This window comes from Eleutherodactylus coqui, chromosome 6, assembly GCF_035609145.1.
Source record: "Eleutherodactylus coqui strain aEleCoq1 chromosome 6, aEleCoq1.hap1, whole genome shotgun sequence".
Taxonomy (NCBI): domain Eukaryota; kingdom Metazoa; phylum Chordata; class Amphibia; order Anura; family Eleutherodactylidae; genus Eleutherodactylus; species Eleutherodactylus coqui.
This window is the reverse complement of record NC_089842.1, coordinates 54,829,697-54,847,442: the sequence shown is the minus strand read 5'-3', so window position 1 is coordinate 54,847,442 and position 17,746 is coordinate 54,829,697. Positions and strand designations below refer to the sequence as shown.

Below are 17,746 nucleotides of genomic sequence, written 5' to 3'. Positions count from 1 at the left end.
CTGTGGAGGCTGAACACTAGTTAGCTTCCCTTTTTAGGACTCCACAATCAAAACGGGTCAAAGGTCTTGACAAAAAACCTGTATTATGTAATTTAATTATACATGGTTATAAAAATCAAAGAAAGAACGATCAAAGTGGTATATTTCTTACAGATGCCATGCAGGCAGTCTGACAGTACTCAGAATATGAGGCATATGTTAGGATATATATGGGAGCAGAAAATTATAGGTTATGCATTTTCCCTTGTATATACAGGATTTATGGAGATCACAGAACTGCCTATAGCTATAAACTATAGAAAGCTATAAAGCCATCTGAATTTCCAATCCAGTTTATATATTAGATCATGGAATGATATATCAGCTAAAATTGTATTTTTTATAGATTTGTTTTGAAGGCAGCAAGAAATATGAGCGAGTTAGGAAGAATGTATATCTGTATTTCCTTAAAGGGGTTGTTTGGTTCCTTTTTGAATATTAAATGTCAGGTGCAGATAGCCTAAAATAACAGATCAAGGGGTACTTATCTGTCCTTGACCCTAGCGCTCCAGCGCTGTATCTCTGCTGTTCACCTGATCTCTATTGACAGCAGAAGTCAGGTGACTGCTGTCTGCCAATCATAGGCCACATTGTTACCATTTAGAAATCCTGGCATCATGGTGCCCAGGCTGTAAGCTCTGATGCCAGGAGGATGGGCGATGCAGGACATTGCAGCCTCTTATTGGTAGACAGCGGTTACCTAACTGCCGCTGTCAACAGAGACCAGATGAACAGCCGGGCTACAGCGCTGGATCGCCAAGGCGGAGAACAGGTTGATTTGTTATTTTAGGCCATCTGCACCTGACGGGGAACCCCTTTAACTTTTTGTCAAAAATGTCAAACTATAGTGAAGTGACGTAATGTTTAGTATACTCGTGTAATCTATATATATATATATATATATATATATATATATATATATACGAAATCCCTGACTGACTGACTCACTCGCCACTAATTCTCCAACTTCCCGATGTCATAGAAACATGAAATTTGGCACAAGCATAGATTATGTCATAAACAGGAAAAGTTAGTAGGTCCCAACTCGATTATTCAATTCTAAGCGGAAAAGAATTAGCGTCCAAATTTTACATACGTAATCTAATTCTTTCGCTTCCTGATGTCATTTTATATAAAGGAAATGTCGCATGGTTTCCTCCCCGTGGTGTTTCCTGGGTAACGCAAAGAACCATGCAAAATGGTGAACACATTTGTTTCCTCGGTATCTCTAAAGTAACCACGACTTCATAAGATTTTTGTCAGGAAACCAGGGAAAGCAGGAGTAGGGGGTCCCTGCAACGTGGCCCACAACCCCTATCCCTGCCTACTTGCCTCCACTCCTGGCTAACCCCAGGCGGGCAACTGGGGACGGTCCCTACACTGGCTAGGGGAATGCTGGGGAAATCCACAATCCCTGGAAACAGAAAACAAACGGACAGACAAACAGACAACCACAGCGAAGCACAAAGGAAAAACCGCAAGCCAGTCCAGGAGCAAGCCAAGGTCAAAGACTAAAAGTCAGTCCGGAGAAACGCAGTACAGAAGGAGGAGACGAAGTCAGGTCAGGGGAAAAGCCAAGGTCAATACACTAGTAAACTGGAATACAAGATAACGCTGGTGAGTGCAAGGAAGCCTATACAAACACTGGCAGTGTCAAGAAACAACTGAGGGGTTTAAATGCTGTCAGAGCTCCCGCCCCAGCGGCTGATTGGGGCGGAGCACCTGACAGCAGCAGGATGATCAGAAAAAGTGCTGGGAGAACCTCCCTCAGCACTAGCAGACCAGGCTGCATATTTGTAGTTTACGCTTAGGTTAAGCAGCGCTGCTGATTAGAGCCACTTGATTGGCTCTTCGGCACCACGTGACTACACAGCGTGCACGCGCATTGCCTTCAGCAGCGGTGCACTACACACTACAGTTAAGCAGACGTGCGCTACACACTACACTTAAGCAGCACGGGGTTAGGGTTTAGGGTTAGGTTTAGGGTTAGGTTTAGGGTTAGGTGTAGGGTTACTTTTAGTGTTTAGGGTTAGGTTTAGGGTTAGGGTTGGGGTTAGGGTTAGGTTTAGGTAATCCTAACCCTAAACCTAACCGTAAACCTAACCCTAAACCTAACCCCGTGCTGCTTAAGTGTAGTGTGTAGCGCACGTCTGCTTAACTGTAGTGTGTAGTGCACGGCTGCTGAAGGCAATGCGCGTGCACGCTGTGTAGTCATGTGGTGCCGAAGAGCCAATCAGGTGGCTCTAATCAGCAGCGCTGCTTAACCTAAGCGTAAACTACAAATATGCGACCAGGCTAGGTCAGTGGAGATGCAGCAGGCTGCCATGGAAACAGGAACACGGCACCGGGCAGCAGCCGCCATGCTCCTAGCACCTCTGCGCCGTGTAGGAGCCGAGCGCCCAGGAGTGATGACCAGCGTAGGAGTCCCCCTGCGACGCACACTCGCAGCAGGGGCGACAGCGTCCGCCGTGCAGGCACGGCGACCCCGATAGCTGCCCATCCTGACAATTTTCCGTGTGAACACCAGATAAACACCAGTACTAAATTAACTCGGGTGAAGCCAGGTATATCAGCTAGTAGGATATGTCAGAGCTGGACAAAACCTGGTCATCATGGAAAAAAAAAAGTTAAAAAAAATCGCCTTTGGTAACTAGTTCTTACTACTTATTCCACATAGCACTGAATGCACAGAGTGGTCTACTCAGGAAAAGGGAGAGAAACTGCTGTGAGTACAGGGGGAAAGGGATATTCTACTGTGACTACTGGGGGAAAAGATGGGGCTGCTGCTAAGTGTTTGAGGCACTCCTGTGACTGATATAACCACTTATTTCAACTGAAGCACACAGATTTGAGCTGCAATACCACACACAACCTATGGACAAGTGTGGCACTGTTTTTGGAAGAAAGCAGTCATTTTTCTAATCCTGTACAACCCCTTTAGGCTGTCAAATCATTGAAAGGGATTGTCCCATGAAGACCATTAGGACATAAAGATGCCTAAACACAGGACAGAAAATTCAGCAGGATGCTACGGAATATTCCATTGTCAATATCCTCACCAAAATCTGTAGGACTAAATGCAGATTTTGATGGACAATTGGCAGCAGAATTCTGCCATTTTCAGTTCTGCACCAAAATCGGTATGTTTGCCTCGTGGATTTCGGTACAACTATTTCTGCACGATAGAATATTGAACAGCGTCCTGTGAAGTATTGCATCCCGTGTGAAAGCACCCTTTAAAGTAGGTCCTATGCTCGATATCCACATCTATGAGACAGAACGTTGTTGGACCTTACACAGCAAAGTATTATATGGTTGTACTCATCTATCCCCCAAGAAAAGAAAATAGTGGTTATCATCCTTATCCCTGGTGGTAGTATAGTAGTGGCGGTCTTGGGTAGAAGACGGATTATAAATCTATTCCTTAGTTGATTAAGGCCTGGCAGTGATACAGTAGGAAGATTAATATATTGTTCCCTGGTTGTCTAGTTTGAATTGGTGTCTATAGCGGGTGGTCTTGGGAATATAAGGGGGTTAATATATTATTTCCTACTGTTCTATTATAAAATAAGGGATTTAGGCCAGATTCACACAAACATATTTGCACAGTATTTTGCACGCGCAATTCGCAGTGAATAGAACCCATTGATTTTAATGGGTTCGTTCATATAAGCGTATTCTGGGCACGCATTTTGTTTGTGTAAAACAATATGTGGCATGCTCTATTTTACTGCACATTTGCGCAGGAAAAGAACACATATTGAACTGATTATACTAAATACCCATTTCAATCAATGGAAACACAGTTGCGAGTTTTTTCGCGCACGATTTGCACGTGCAAAAAGTACAGTAAAACACGCACATGCCCATGTAAATGCTCAACCCCCCTTGTACAAATGTGACACCAACCTTAGACTTGTTGATTTGGTGGTGTAGAGTTTCTGACACTAGGTTTGGAGTCGCGGGTGTAGCAACTGTGCAGGTCCAGAGAGTAGTCAGGGGAGAGCCAGAGGTCGGTATCAGGTGGTATCAGTTAGTTTATAGAGGAGCTTGGCTAAGGCTGTGAAGCACAATAATGACATGCTGGTGCAGTGGCAGGGTCAGGCTTTTGTAGTGAGCCTGATTAGAAGCAGGGCTGGGCCAGGACCAGGAGGCAGGAGCTAGATAACCGGAACAAGGCTAGGTTCAGCAGGGGAGCTTGTCCAGCAAGCTGGATAGCTCACTGGAGAGGACACACAGTCTGGAGCACAGGTGGACAGGTGATTTAGAGAGATGTATTCTGTTATGTCTTCTGAGGACATATCACTTTCATATTCCCTTGCTGTCCTGCACTAATCGTATAGTGAACAGCTCTCTATGGACAGGCTGAGCCATATGAATGCTCTGCCAGACCATTAAAGGGGTATTCTCATCTGTCTGGTTTAGGGCTTAGTCACACTGGCGCATCCAGGCGCCGATGCGCCTGTGTTACTGCAGGATAAGACAGTCGCAGTGCAGGTACGGACGACTCTCGCACTGCCGGAAGAAAGAACACATGGCCTGGGTCCATTGCCGGTCATGTGTTCTTTCTTCCGTCAGTGCGGAGAGTCGTCCGCACCTGCAGTGCGGCCGTTTTCTTCGTGCAGTAACAAGGGCGCATCGGCGCCCAGATGCGCCCATGTGACTGAGCCCTTACTCTGTTTCTGTAATCCCTTAGGGTGATTTCATACGGGTGGAATTAGCCTGCAATCCGCAAAAAACAAAATCTGCAAGCTACCTGCGAAAGTGAAAATAGCGTAAATCTGCCTGCAATACCACCACAATATCAAAATCTGCAGTTAGGGCTCCTGTACACTTGCGTTTTTCTTGCGCGTTTTTGTTCGTCCGATTGTCAATAGGACCTTCTAATGTTAAAACCGCATCACACAAAAATTGCAAAGCACCAACTTGTGATGCGTTTTTAACATTAGAAAGTCCCATTAACAATCGTGTGAAAAAAACGCAGCGATATCACGTGAAAAAACCGCACAAGAAAAGTGCAAGTGTGCAGGTGCCCTTAGTCATACTGATTTTGGTGCAGAATTCCAGCTTAACTGCATCTTGGGGTGCATAAGTAAGGTAAAGTCCCCTTGGCAGACTGTTTTTGCAGGGGGGATTGCCGTTTGGAATAATAATAATTTGGGATAATTTCGACTATATAAAAGCACCCTTAGAAGTAAATGGAGTTATGGAAACAGTGTTGCATGTTGTTTCCATAACTTCTGTAATGCGGAAACCGCAAACAACACCAAGTTTGGCTGTTTCCATAATCCTGGCCACCTCAGGCAGTGGAGATGTGCAGACACAATTCTAGAGGTGAGAGGTGCATCTGTAACATATTTATGCCATGTGCTGTGGATATGCCATAAATGTTTGAGATAGGAATACCCCTTTAAGGAGGTCATCATGGCAGTTTGGTAAACACTGCAAGACACAGATGTCACGAACCCCCTGCTGCTGGCAGGTATTAGGCACTTGCATGGGTCCAGGATGACATTATGGTGTCTGCGCTGGTCCACATGATATGTCTGCCGCCGCATACACATATCATTTGACGCTTGATGATGATGAGGGAGAAACCTCTCCCTTCTGTGGTTACACTGATAGGCTGGCTGAGCTGTCTATTGCTTCAGTTAGTCCATCAGTGGTTTGGTAAGGGTATTTATTATTTGTTCTGGCTCCTCGTTACAAAGGATCTCGGTACCCGCTCAGGAGCTTTTTGGTGCCTGTGTTACCAAATACATGTACTTTGGTGTCTGTATGGTGACTTTCCACTTATCTTTCTAGTACAGAATTTATGCGTTCTCTAGCTTTTGACTTGAGTGTGCTTATCTGTTTAGTTTCAGCCTGTTTCTAAGTATTTTCTCTCCTCCATATTCTATGTAGGGATGGATAAGGATATTGTGTAGGTTCCTGACTCGGGGTCGCCCTTGTCAGGATAGATGCTCTGCTTTACAGGCAGATCCTAGATTCCACCTACGTATCTACCATCATCTGTACCTGCCACTCAGTTACCCCATGTGTTCTACATGTCATCCAACCTGCCCTATTCGTCTTGTGTCTGTTAGTCATTTTTCTTATCAGGACTGGTTGGACGTGACAACAGGGACTTTTTTTGCAAGATTTTTTTTTTTTGTGCTAAAAAAAGGCGTCCTATAGTCCAAAAAATATGGTACATTAAAATCAGATGCATTCTATTTGATAGTCTGTACATGCATATCTTTGCTAAGAATGTTTTCCACATAATCCCTTCCTATATGGTTTGCAATTTCATTTTGTTACCATGTAATCCTATGTGAAATGAATCCCCCAGTTGTGATAGGCTTCTGGCTTTTGTACAAGTTCAGCTCATTCCCATCCCTGTTCCCATATTTCCTTCCTGTATGTTTAAGGAGGATGCACTGCTGCTTAACCTAACTGCTAATCACGCCAAACAGGTGTGACGCTGAATGGCATTCCTTCTGTGAAAAGTATTACAATCGCGTCTTTCTCATTGTTAAATATTCCAAAAATAGTGTGTTACTGAATTACACTCCCTCCAATACTAGTATCTGTTTCTATACACGAAGCTTTAGACTTTACAGCTGTGGAACTACAAGTCTGTGCATGTGTTGGGATAGGCTGCCAGCAAACCTCCTGCTATAATGAGAAAACATAAGGATATAGCTAAAATCGCGCTGGTTATTAATTCTATCTTATAATGGCAAAACAGGAAACCTTTACTGAACTTACCAGAATATATTAGGAAATTACTTAAAAATAGCCATTCCCTGATACTCAGTATTTATGGGAATCGCTCCCTGTAACAGCTGGCACGTTCTGATAATACACATTTGAGGTTGCTGGGAATTGAATCCATGTGCTAACATATTTTGGTGCTTCCACCGCAGGTGAGCTTACATTGTAAAGTGATGCATTGGCCTAGAGCCTGTCGTACAAAGCAATTGCATTGTGAGAAATTCTGAATAAAACGTTTAATTATCCCACAGAGTGACAAGGAAATAAAACTCTTCCAGGCACGATCAACAGCATACGGACACCATCTATAGAAGCATGTACTTTACTGTAGAAGAGTCTAGCCAATGATCAATAAGTCTTACCTACTGTATTGAGCAGAGGCTGGGCCAGATGACCTTAGAAGGCCTTTCCAACTCTTCCATACTATGATTCCTACTAATAAATATTAGGAAATTGTGGTACCAGTGTTTCGGGTGGCCACACAGCTGTGCTACATCCATTATGATCCCCATACATCACATCACACACAAAGTTCTACTACATGCATCCTGGTTTACACACAGCTGTGGTACATCCATCCTGATTTCCCAGACAACACCAGCTCAGCAGACTACTAGATTCAGTGATCAGGCGCTAGTCATGTGATCCATGACTCCACCCACACAGGTGATCACATGATGGTGATGTCATCACAGGTCCTGGTGGCTGCTGTTGGTTTATCAAGTGTACAGTACTTTCTACCAAACTGCACAAAGGCTCCTCCCACAGCAGTGTTTGTCACGATCAACAGCATACGGACACCATCTATAGAAGCCTGTACTTTACTGTAGAAGAGTCTAGCCAATGGTCAATAAGTCTTACCTACTGTATTGAGCAGAGGCTGGGCCAGATGACCTTAGAGGGCCTTTCCAACTCTTCCATACTATGATTCCTACTAATAAATATTAGGAAATTATGGTACCAGTGTTTCTGGTGGCCACACAGCCGTGCTACATCCATTATGATCCCCATACATCACATCACACACAAAGTTCTACTACATGCATCCTGGTTCACACACAGCTGTGGTACATCCATCCTGATTTCCCAGACAACACCAGCTCAGCAGACTACTAGATTCAGTGATCAGGCGCTAGTCATGTGATCCATGACTCCACCCACACAGGTGATCACATGATGGTGATGTCATCACAGGTCCTGGTGGCTGCTGTTGGTTTATCAAGTGTACAGTACTTTCTACCAAACTGCACAAAGGCTCCTCCCACAGCAGTGTTTGTCACCGCAGGTTCTTCAGCCCACCGGATCTCTGTTACAAAACTGCTCAATGCCTCCTCCCACAGCAGTGTCATCATCGCATGTCCTTCAGCCCGCCAGATCTCTGTGGTGGCGGTAGGTCGGTGTCTTCTGTCAGGACCGCTGACTTGTGTCTGAGATAATAATGCCTTAGTTGTATTCTAATTTTGTTATTTTTGTCCTCCCCTTCCAAGAGCCCTAACTTTGTTGTTTCTCTGTCGGCCAGGCTTTGTGTTTTATACATGTTGTAGGACCTGTGATGACGTCACCAGGGTGGAGCGATGACATCACCAGGGGCGGAGCATGAGAATCACCAACACACATACATAAATATAATGGACAAGTCGTTAATGGACAGTGAGGTGAAGGTGTCATGCCATTTTTCGTCAAAGATTTTTTCCATTTATATACATGTAATTTGGGCTGACAATCACTCTTTGTGTGGTTTAGTTAAAAAATTGGCAGCTTCTTCATATATATATATATATATATATATATATATATATATATATATATACACTACCGTTCAAAAGTTTGGGGTCACCCAAACAATTTTGTGTTTTCCATGAAAAGTCACACTTATTCACCACCATGCGTTGTGAAATGAATAGAAAATAGAGTCAAGACATTGACAAGGTTAGAAATAATGATTTGTATTTCAAATAACATTGTTTTTACATCAAACTTTGCTTTCGTCAAAGAATCCTCCTTTTGCAGCAATTACAGCATTGCACACCTTTGACATTCTAGCTGTTAATTTGTTGAGGTAAGCTTGTGAAATTGCACCCCACGCTTCTAGAAGCATCTCCCACAAGTTGGATTGGTTGGATGGGCACTTCTGGCGTACCATACGGTCAAGCTGCTCCCACAACAGCTCAATGGGGTTCAGATCTGGTGACTGCGCTGGCCACTCCATTACCGATAGAATACCAGCTGCCTGCTTCTGCTGTAAATAGTTCTTGCACAATTTGGAGGTGTGTTTAGGGTCATTGTCCTGTTGTAGGATGAAATTGGTTCCAATCAAGCGCTGTCCACTGGGTATGGCATGGCGTTGCAAAATGGAGTGATAGCCTTCCTTATTCAGAATCCCTTTTACCCTGTACAAATCTCCTACCTTACCAGCACCAAAGCAACCCCAGACCATCACATTACCTCCACCATGCTTAACAGATGGCGTCAGGCATTCTTCCAGCATCTTTTCATTAGTTCTGCGTCTCACAAACATTCTTCTTTGTGATCCAAACACCTCAAACTTGGATTCATCCGTCCACAACACTTTTTTCCAGTCTTCCTCTGTCCAAAGTCTGTGTTCTTTTGCCCATCTTAATCTTTTTCTTTTATTGGCCAGTCTCAGATATGGCTTTTTCTTTGCCACTCTGCCCTGAAGCCCAAAATCCCGCAGCCGCCTCTTCACTGTAGAGGTTGACACTGGTGTTTTGCGGGTACTATTTAATGAAGATGCCAGTTAGGTACCTGTGAGGCGTCTGTTTCTCAAACTAGAGACTCTAATGTGCTTATCTTCTTGCTTAGTTGTGCAACGCGGCCTCCCACTTCTTTTTCTACTCTGGTTAGAGCCTGTTTGTGCTGTCCTTTGAAGGGAGTAGTACACACCGTTGTAGGAAATCTTCAATTTCTTAGCAATTTCTCGCATGGAATAGCCTTCATTTCTAAGAACAAGAATAGACTGTCGAGTTTCAGATGAAAGTTCTCTTTTTCTGGCCATTTTGAGCGTTTAATTGACCCCACAAATGTGATGCTCCAGAAACTCAATCTGCTCACAGGAAGGTCAGTTTTGTAGCTTCTGTGACGAGCTAGACTATTTTCAGATGTGTGAACATGATTGCACAAGGGTTTTCTAATCATCAATTAGCCTTCTGAGCCAATGAGCAAACACATTGTACCATTAGAACACTGGAGTGATAGTTGCTGGAAATGGGCCTCTATTCACCTTTGTAGATATTGCACAAAAAACCAGGCATTTGCAGCTAGAATAGTCATTTACCACATTAGCAATGTATAGAGTGCATTTGTTTAAAGTTAGGACTAGTTTAAAGTTATCTTCATTGAAAAGTACAGTGCTTTTCCTTCAAAAATAAGGACATTTCAATGTGACCCCAAACTTTTGAACGGTAGTGTATATATATATATATATATATAAAGACAATGCTGTCTAAGTCTTAATATGAAGTCTGTTAGTGGACTAGTGGCTTTGTTTTCAGTCCCTATCTCCCCTGCCTTTTTTATCAGCTAATTTATGACCACAGTAATAATAAGCTTTGTTGTGATCATAAATTAGCTGATAACTTACAGGAGAGGAGAAAGCAAGAGGGAAACTAATCCATGAGTTCAGCCTCACTGACGGATCTCCTACAGAGACCTAGACTACAGTGTCAATATACAGTGATACATAGAAACTGCAGAAGAAAAATGGTGCAAAAGGTTTAATAAAACCCTATTGCAAAAATGATTGTCAGGCTGTCAGCCCAAAATACATTCATGTAAGTGTCAAAAATTGCCCCTAATGGTGTCCATAGACTTTAAATGTAACTGAGCTTCAGTACTAGGCACAGCCTCTTGTATAGACATGCCACTGTACCTTTGTAAAGAGAATAGAGCGCCAATGTCTCCACCAATTCATTGTAGCGATCTCAGGAGTCGGAGACTCACCACTTATTTACATGTTGATGGCAATAACTGTTTCAATATAACCCCTTTTAATCCTATTGCTCATATGGTATATGTGCAGGTATTGTAGCGTAGTGTACCATTAAAAAGGTAAAAGCCATAAATCTGAGTAAATCGCCAACTTGGTTGTGAAGTAAATAGTGCCGCCAACTGGATATTTTAGGTGTCCAACTTTTTTTCGTAAAACACTGCCGGTTCAGCAAAATGTCCCCAGGTATGAAAAGCTCATTGTCTCATAATTTCTAGCTGGTTGTATTGGAGCGATTTCCTTATCCCGGGCCGTGATAAGTAATTCTAGTGACAATGCTCTCCATGACAGGCTGCCTGTATTGTAGTGTTTTATTTTCCTTGTCATTGTAGTAGCTGGAGTTGAATGGCAGCCATTATACTACTGACAGCGACCGAGGACTCACAATTTTCTTATTTAGTCGGAGAGGTAAAATGGTCTGCGGTTCTCATCGGCTTAAATTCAAATGCATTGAGATATGACATGTAAGGATATTCAGCGCTACCAAGCACAAGGTTGCATGCTGATTACTTATAATGCTGATTGTTGTTACTCCGAGGCGGTTGCCAATAATTCGCTTTTCTCTTTATGGCTCGTTGTCATTGTTACAATATGCAGTTTTCAGTCTCAATAAAGAGAATGACACTTAATTTTCCTGATATTCAGATGACCCTCGCTAACATTTCAAAACAATATAACAATATCAGACGACTTCATTACTTCCCACACGTGTTGGCATTTGTGGCTAGAGGCTTATATGCTAAAATAAAAGTATTGTCTGATTTACACATACCCTGTTATTAAAGGGTTTAATGGGCATTTACTATTGATGACTTATGCTCAGGATAGGTTAACAATAGTTGATCAATGGAGGTTTGTCCCCCAATCATCTGATCCTCTGCCCCACTGTCAGGGCAGCTGACCCGGACATCTGCATTGCTTTTGGACCCAGCAGTGTAATAGAAGGCATCACTCTGCTTGAAATCATTGGGAGTGAAGCCTTGTATTACAAACCCAATGTAGACGTCCAACCTGGCTGCACAGATAACCGATCCGAGGATCAGATGATTGGCGGGCAACCTGAGCTGCGGATATATCCAACCAACTGTTGATAACCTGAGAATAGATCATCGATAGTAAATGCTCCAAAAATTCCTTTAAATTCCAGGTTATTAGGATTGGAACCCCCAATCAAGATGCCCATTTATTAGCCACAGTGCAGAGAATCTGTAAAAAGTGCCTCTCATTCTGTAGGATGTAGAACATCCATACATGACAGTGAAAGCATAATAATTTAAGGCAAGGCTGTGTAATGCTTCATTTCCCCAGTGCTGGCGCTGCAGAGGAAATCAGTTCACAGCTGATTTTTAGGGTATCCATTTTCATTTCTCCCCTGTAGCCCCCCACTAAGAGTACTAAAAAAGGGGCTACTTCTTAAACTGAGAAGAATTGTCATTCCTCTTCCTACACTTCTCAGTGAACTAGGGGGGTTCACTGTCAGGTTCACCGTATATTATTATTTATATTTTTTGCATTAAAACAGGTATTTCAGGGAAAATGGGGCAAAGTTTAAAAAACTGCATGACTTTAGATACAACTTCTCAAAAGCACCCTCGCCATTAGGCTATTCTTAAAAAGTGGTGGCATATTTGTAAATAGTCATCAACTTGTGACTGGAAGGGGTCTGATCTCTGGGACCCAGGCCAATCACAAAATAAAGGGGCCATAACACTGGCTTATTTGAGTAATATTCTAGTTTATGTGACTTTACATACAATGGAGGAATTATATTTAAAATGCCAGACTTAATATTATTTCCCCCTGGCTCACTATGTGCCTGATATATGAAGAGGAGCATACGTCTTCATATGTTAGACTCATGTCGGCACTTCTGTGCACCTACGCATAAGTATGCCAAGTCTGACTTGACGTAGATTTCTGGTGCAATTTATCCCAGCTTCTGGTCCAGGGAGGCCACGCCCCATCTCAAGAAGCCCTGTATGTTTTTTGAAAAGTGCAGACGGCGGTGCAAGCAAATGTCCAAAAGTCACAAAATTTATGTGAAAGCAAGACTTTAGCAAAATTGTGTGGCTTTTTTATACACCAGAAACAGGTGTAAAATGCTTCATAAATGTCCCCAATGATTTTTTTTAATACATTGCAGTATTTGTGGCATATTTTGACGCAGTTTTTTGAGCCAAAGGCAGAAATGGATTTAAGACATATGGAAGATATAACCTACACTAGCGGTCCATTGCTTTCTCGAATTGTTTCCTGTGTCAAAAGTGGTGAATCATCGAACTGTCTGCTGGGATCACTTTCTGTCATCTAGTAGGCTGGGTTCACAAGTCTAATTTATGTTGCATTTTGGGCACTCTTTGACAATATTTTACTGTAATTTTTCTTTAAAAAGAAGCACCAACATAAGTTGCAGAAACCACAGTAAAATCATTATAAAACTTGCAAAAAAACCACCATAAAGTCCTAAGGGGGTTGCCTGAGATTTATTTTTAAGTGGGCAGAGGCAGATAAGGGTATAAAACAAAGAAAAAAAGCAATACCCACTTTTTAAATCTCCCACTGCTCCAGTGCAGTCGCTCTGTTTCTAGCTGCTCACGTCCTGGAAGCTCCTACAGTGGTGATGTTGCGCTAATCTTTCAGGTGACTGCTGCAGTCAGTTATTGGCCTCTGATTGTGTGCCATTCATGTACTTATGACTTCACATGGCTTCAAAGGTCACTTGATCAGTGAATGACACATGACCGTTGCAGGAGCTTCCAGCTGGGAACGGAGTGGCTGAGCTGAAGACCCAAGAGAAAAATGAAAAAAGCACATACAGAATGAGAGGAATTAAGCTAAGCATCAGCACATGTGAAAAAGACTTGGGTATACTAATAGATCATAGACTGAACATGAGTCAACAATGTGATGCAGCAACCAAAAAGGCAAACACAATTCTGGGATGTATTAAGAGAAGCATAGAGTCTAGATCACATGAGGTCATTATCCCCCTCTACTCTTCCTTAGTCAGACCTCATCTGGAATACTGTGTCCAGTTCTGGGCACCCCACTTTAAAAAAGACATAGACAAACTGGAGCAAGTTCAGAGAAGAGCTACCAAGATGGTGAGCGGTCTGCAAATCATGTCTTATGAGGAACAGTTAAAAGATCTGGGAATGTTTAGCTTGCAAAAAAGAAGGCTGAGAGGAGACTTAAAGGAGATGTCCCGAGGCAGCAAGTGGGTCTATACACTTCTGTATGGCCATAATAATGCACTTTGTAATGTACATTGTGCATTAATTATGAGCCATACAGAAGTTATAAAAAGTTTTATACTTACCTGCTCCGTTGCTGGCGTCCTCGTCTCCATGGTGCCGACTAATTTTCGCCCTCCGATGGCCAAATTAGCCGCGCTTGCGCAGTCCGGGTCTTCTCCTCTTCTCTATGGGGCTCCGTGTAGCTCCGTGTAGCTCCGCCCCGTCACGTGCCGATTCCAGCCAATCAGGAGGCTGGAATCGGCAATGGACCGCACAGAAGCCCTGCGGTCCATGAAGACAGAGGATCCCGGCGGCCATCTTCAGCAGGTGAGTATGAAGACGCCGGACCGCCGGGATTCAGGTAAGCGCTGTGCGGGTGGTTTTTTTAACCCCTGCATCGGGGTTGTCTCGCGCCGAACGGGGGGGGGGGTTTAAAAAAAAAAAAACCCGTTTCGGCGCGGGACATCTCCTTTAATAGCTGTCTACAAATATCTGAAGGATACATGTGCAAAAGGAATAAAAAAGGTTTGGGGCTCATGCAGGAAAAAAAACCAATGTATCGCTAAAGACTAGAGATGAGCGAACCTACTCGTTTCGAGTAATTACTCGATCGAGCACCGCGACTTTCGAGTACTTCAGTACTCGGGTGAAAGGATTCAGGGGGCGCCGGGGGGCAGGGGGAGGCGTGGTGACGTGGGGGGTAGCAGCGGGGAACAGGGGGGAGCCTGCTCTCTCTCCCTCTCCCCCCCACTCCCCGCTGCAACCCCCACTCACCCACGGCGCCCCCCGAATCTTTTCGCCCGAGTACGCAAGTACTCAAAAATCGCGGTACTCGGGCGAAAAAGGGGCGTGGCCGAGTAGGCTCGCTCATCTCTACTAAAGACCAAATGCACTGATCTTTAATATCATAAAAAACAAGTTTTTTATGATATTAAAGATCAGTGCATTTGGTCTATAGCGATACATTGGGTTTTTTTCCTGCATGAGCGTCAAGCCTTTTTTATTCTTTTTGCACACGTATCCTGCTTTATATTGGACCCCTGCTGGGAGGCACAATTGGTGAGGCTAGCTCTCCTGCCATAATGTCGGGATAGTGGGAAACTACCTGTGGTCTCCATTTGGATTTGTTATACGCCATCCAGGACTTGGAGTTGTCAGTGGGGGACCTGTTATCAGGTAATGAACCCCCCTGACACCAGGTAAGTCCTATTTCATTTTTCTCCTCTTCTGTCTGTATGGCTATATGGTGTTAAAGCTGGAGCGCTGTCCCTTATATATGGTTACAAATATCTGAACGGTTGTCACACTGCAGAGGGATCAGCCGTATTCTCATTTGCACAAGGAAAGACCAGAAGCAATGGGATGAAACTGAAAGGGAGGAGACACAGATTAGATATTAGGAAAAACTTTCTGACAGTGAGGGTGATCAATGAGTGGAACAGGTTACCATGGGAGGTGGTGAGTTCTCCTTCAATGGAAGTGTTCAAACAAAGGCTGGATAAATATCTGTCTGGGATGATTTAGTGATATCCTGCACTGAGCAGGGGGTTGGACCCGATGACCCTGGAGGTCCCTTCCAACTGTACTATTCTAGGATTCTGTGATCTAAAAGGTGAGTACTGCTTTTTTCTTTATTTTGTACCCTTAGCTGCCATCTGTGTAGTTTGAAAGAAATCTTGGACAACCCCATTAAATCTTTGTGACTTTAACTGTAATAGGCAGAATTCCTAGTACAGCTTTGCCAATCGTTAAAGGGGTTTTCATTGTTAAAACTATTGATGACCTTTCCTCGGAATAGGTCATCAATAGTTAATCACCGCTGCTTGGGATCCCCTGTGAAGAGCTGATCACCTGGCCGGCTGTCATTATACCGGGGCAGTCGTGCGTCATATGAGACAAGACCAGAAGCAGCCTAGCTTTCTTCACGCCCATTGAAATCAATAGAAGCTGGAGCAGCAACTACACTTCTGCACCCGTCTCGCACGACGCAAGTCCAGCCTGCTCACAGAGGGCCAGGTGATCTCCGAGGATGCCATGCAGCCTGTCCCTGGTGATTAACTATGGATGATCTCTCCTGAGAATAGGTTGTCAACTTTTACCTGGTAAACCCCTTTAACATGGCTGGTATATTTTAATAATTCGATATACAGCATTTGTGTATCTCATAGAGAGTTTTAATAGCCGTTAGTGTTTATTCACATGTCACAGTCATTTTTCTATTTTTGGTCAAAAAAGTGCAACATGGCTGCGTGAATAAACCTTCGCTATAATAAGGATTGCATATCCCATCAGTGCGTTATTATATCAGATTAATATATTTAACGGCTTCACAAGTAACTCAGAGACTAAATATCGTACATTTTCTGGAGTTAGGGCTCTTTCACACAGCCATATTGCATATTTCTGCGTATTTCACGGACCGAAATATGCTGATTCCCCGCATGTTTCTGCCTATCAGCATTTTTTAACGTGCATGAATACACAGCGAATTTACACTTTTTGTAAAAAAAGTCACAAAATTCCTTTGATCTCCTGCGTAAATATGCAGCGAATACACAGGTTTTCTGCGTATTTACACTGTTTCGGGCGTAATACATACCAAGACAGGACATGCTGCCTTTTTAATTTCACACAACCGAAAGTCATTCGAAAAGTACGCAACTGTGAACGAACCCATTGAAATCATTGCGTATTACAAGCGTACAAAATGTGCGTAAAACTCTGCGTATTCACCATACGGGAAAGAGCCCTTCGCCTCCCAAGAACCACCTTCACATTGGGCTTGTAGTAGCTACATGAACCAGCAGCCACTCAATAGGTGTCTCTAAAGAAAAGAAAAAAAGTTAAGTTGTAAAACTTGATGGAAATAAGCCCGAACTCCACCTGCCTCTCCATTTAATTAGTGGAAGACGTCCCCGGGTTTGGGTTTCCTTCCCCTTTGTCCTGAACATAAAGAACGCCTAGACTTAGTAGGCAGCATGTGTCACGGACATCTTGGCAGCAGGATTAGACTGCCGCGTCCCCAAATTTGAAGGTGTTTTGTTTTTTCCGAATATGCTCCGCACTTGACAGACGTATGAATACACATTGTTTTCAGATTCAAATCGCAAACTGGTCCTGAGTGTAAAATTCTGCAGCAGCTGCTCAATAAAAAGGCATAAGCTCGAAAAAAACAGACGCCCAATTACAGCAATTTCTTTGAGGCAAGATATTTGCTTATAAGGTGAAACATTTGTCTTACAGAGAAACGTTCTCTTCGCCTCTAATTCTTTTTTAAGGGGCGCACGTTGCATAATCTTTGGATATTGTGTGGTCTGCCTTTCAGCTCTCGCAGGAATAGTAGCAGGGTATTGCTGTCGAATTGTTCATTTTCTAGGCCCACCCAGTTTGCTATTGAGAAGTCAGAGGAGTAATCCCTTCTTTATGAAACAGCAGGCATTGCAGTCCTAATGTAGATCCAACGTGTTTTTTTTTTCTAATTTCCAGGGCCAGTGGCGGAATGACGTCTTCAGTGGACAGGGGACCATGATTCACTGCTCCGGAGTCATTTATGATGGGCCGTGGATCAATGGCCATCCTGCTGGTATGCACTTTATTACGCTGTTCCAATTATGAATACACCCCCCTACCCCCACCATAGTAACGCTAATGCATTGGCAATCTTCCATTGATTATTATATGGGTTATCCTTGCTCTATGCCATAATGTT

At 43.4% G+C, this 17,746-nt stretch overlaps 1 protein-coding gene across 2 annotated transcripts in view; it reads left to right on the top strand.

The window, feature by feature from the left end:
• MORN1 (MORN repeat containing 1) overlaps nt 1-17,746 on the top strand; it is a 370,129-nt gene that overhangs the window by 69,199 nt on the left and 283,184 nt on the right. For both annotated transcript variants that reach the window (XM_066606845.1, XM_066606844.1), the window contains one exon: nt 17,524-17,620. In XM_066606845.1, coding sequence (XP_066462942.1) covers nt 17,524-17,620 — 97 coding nt within the window. The remainder of the gene's footprint in view (nt 1-17,523; nt 17,621-17,746) is intronic.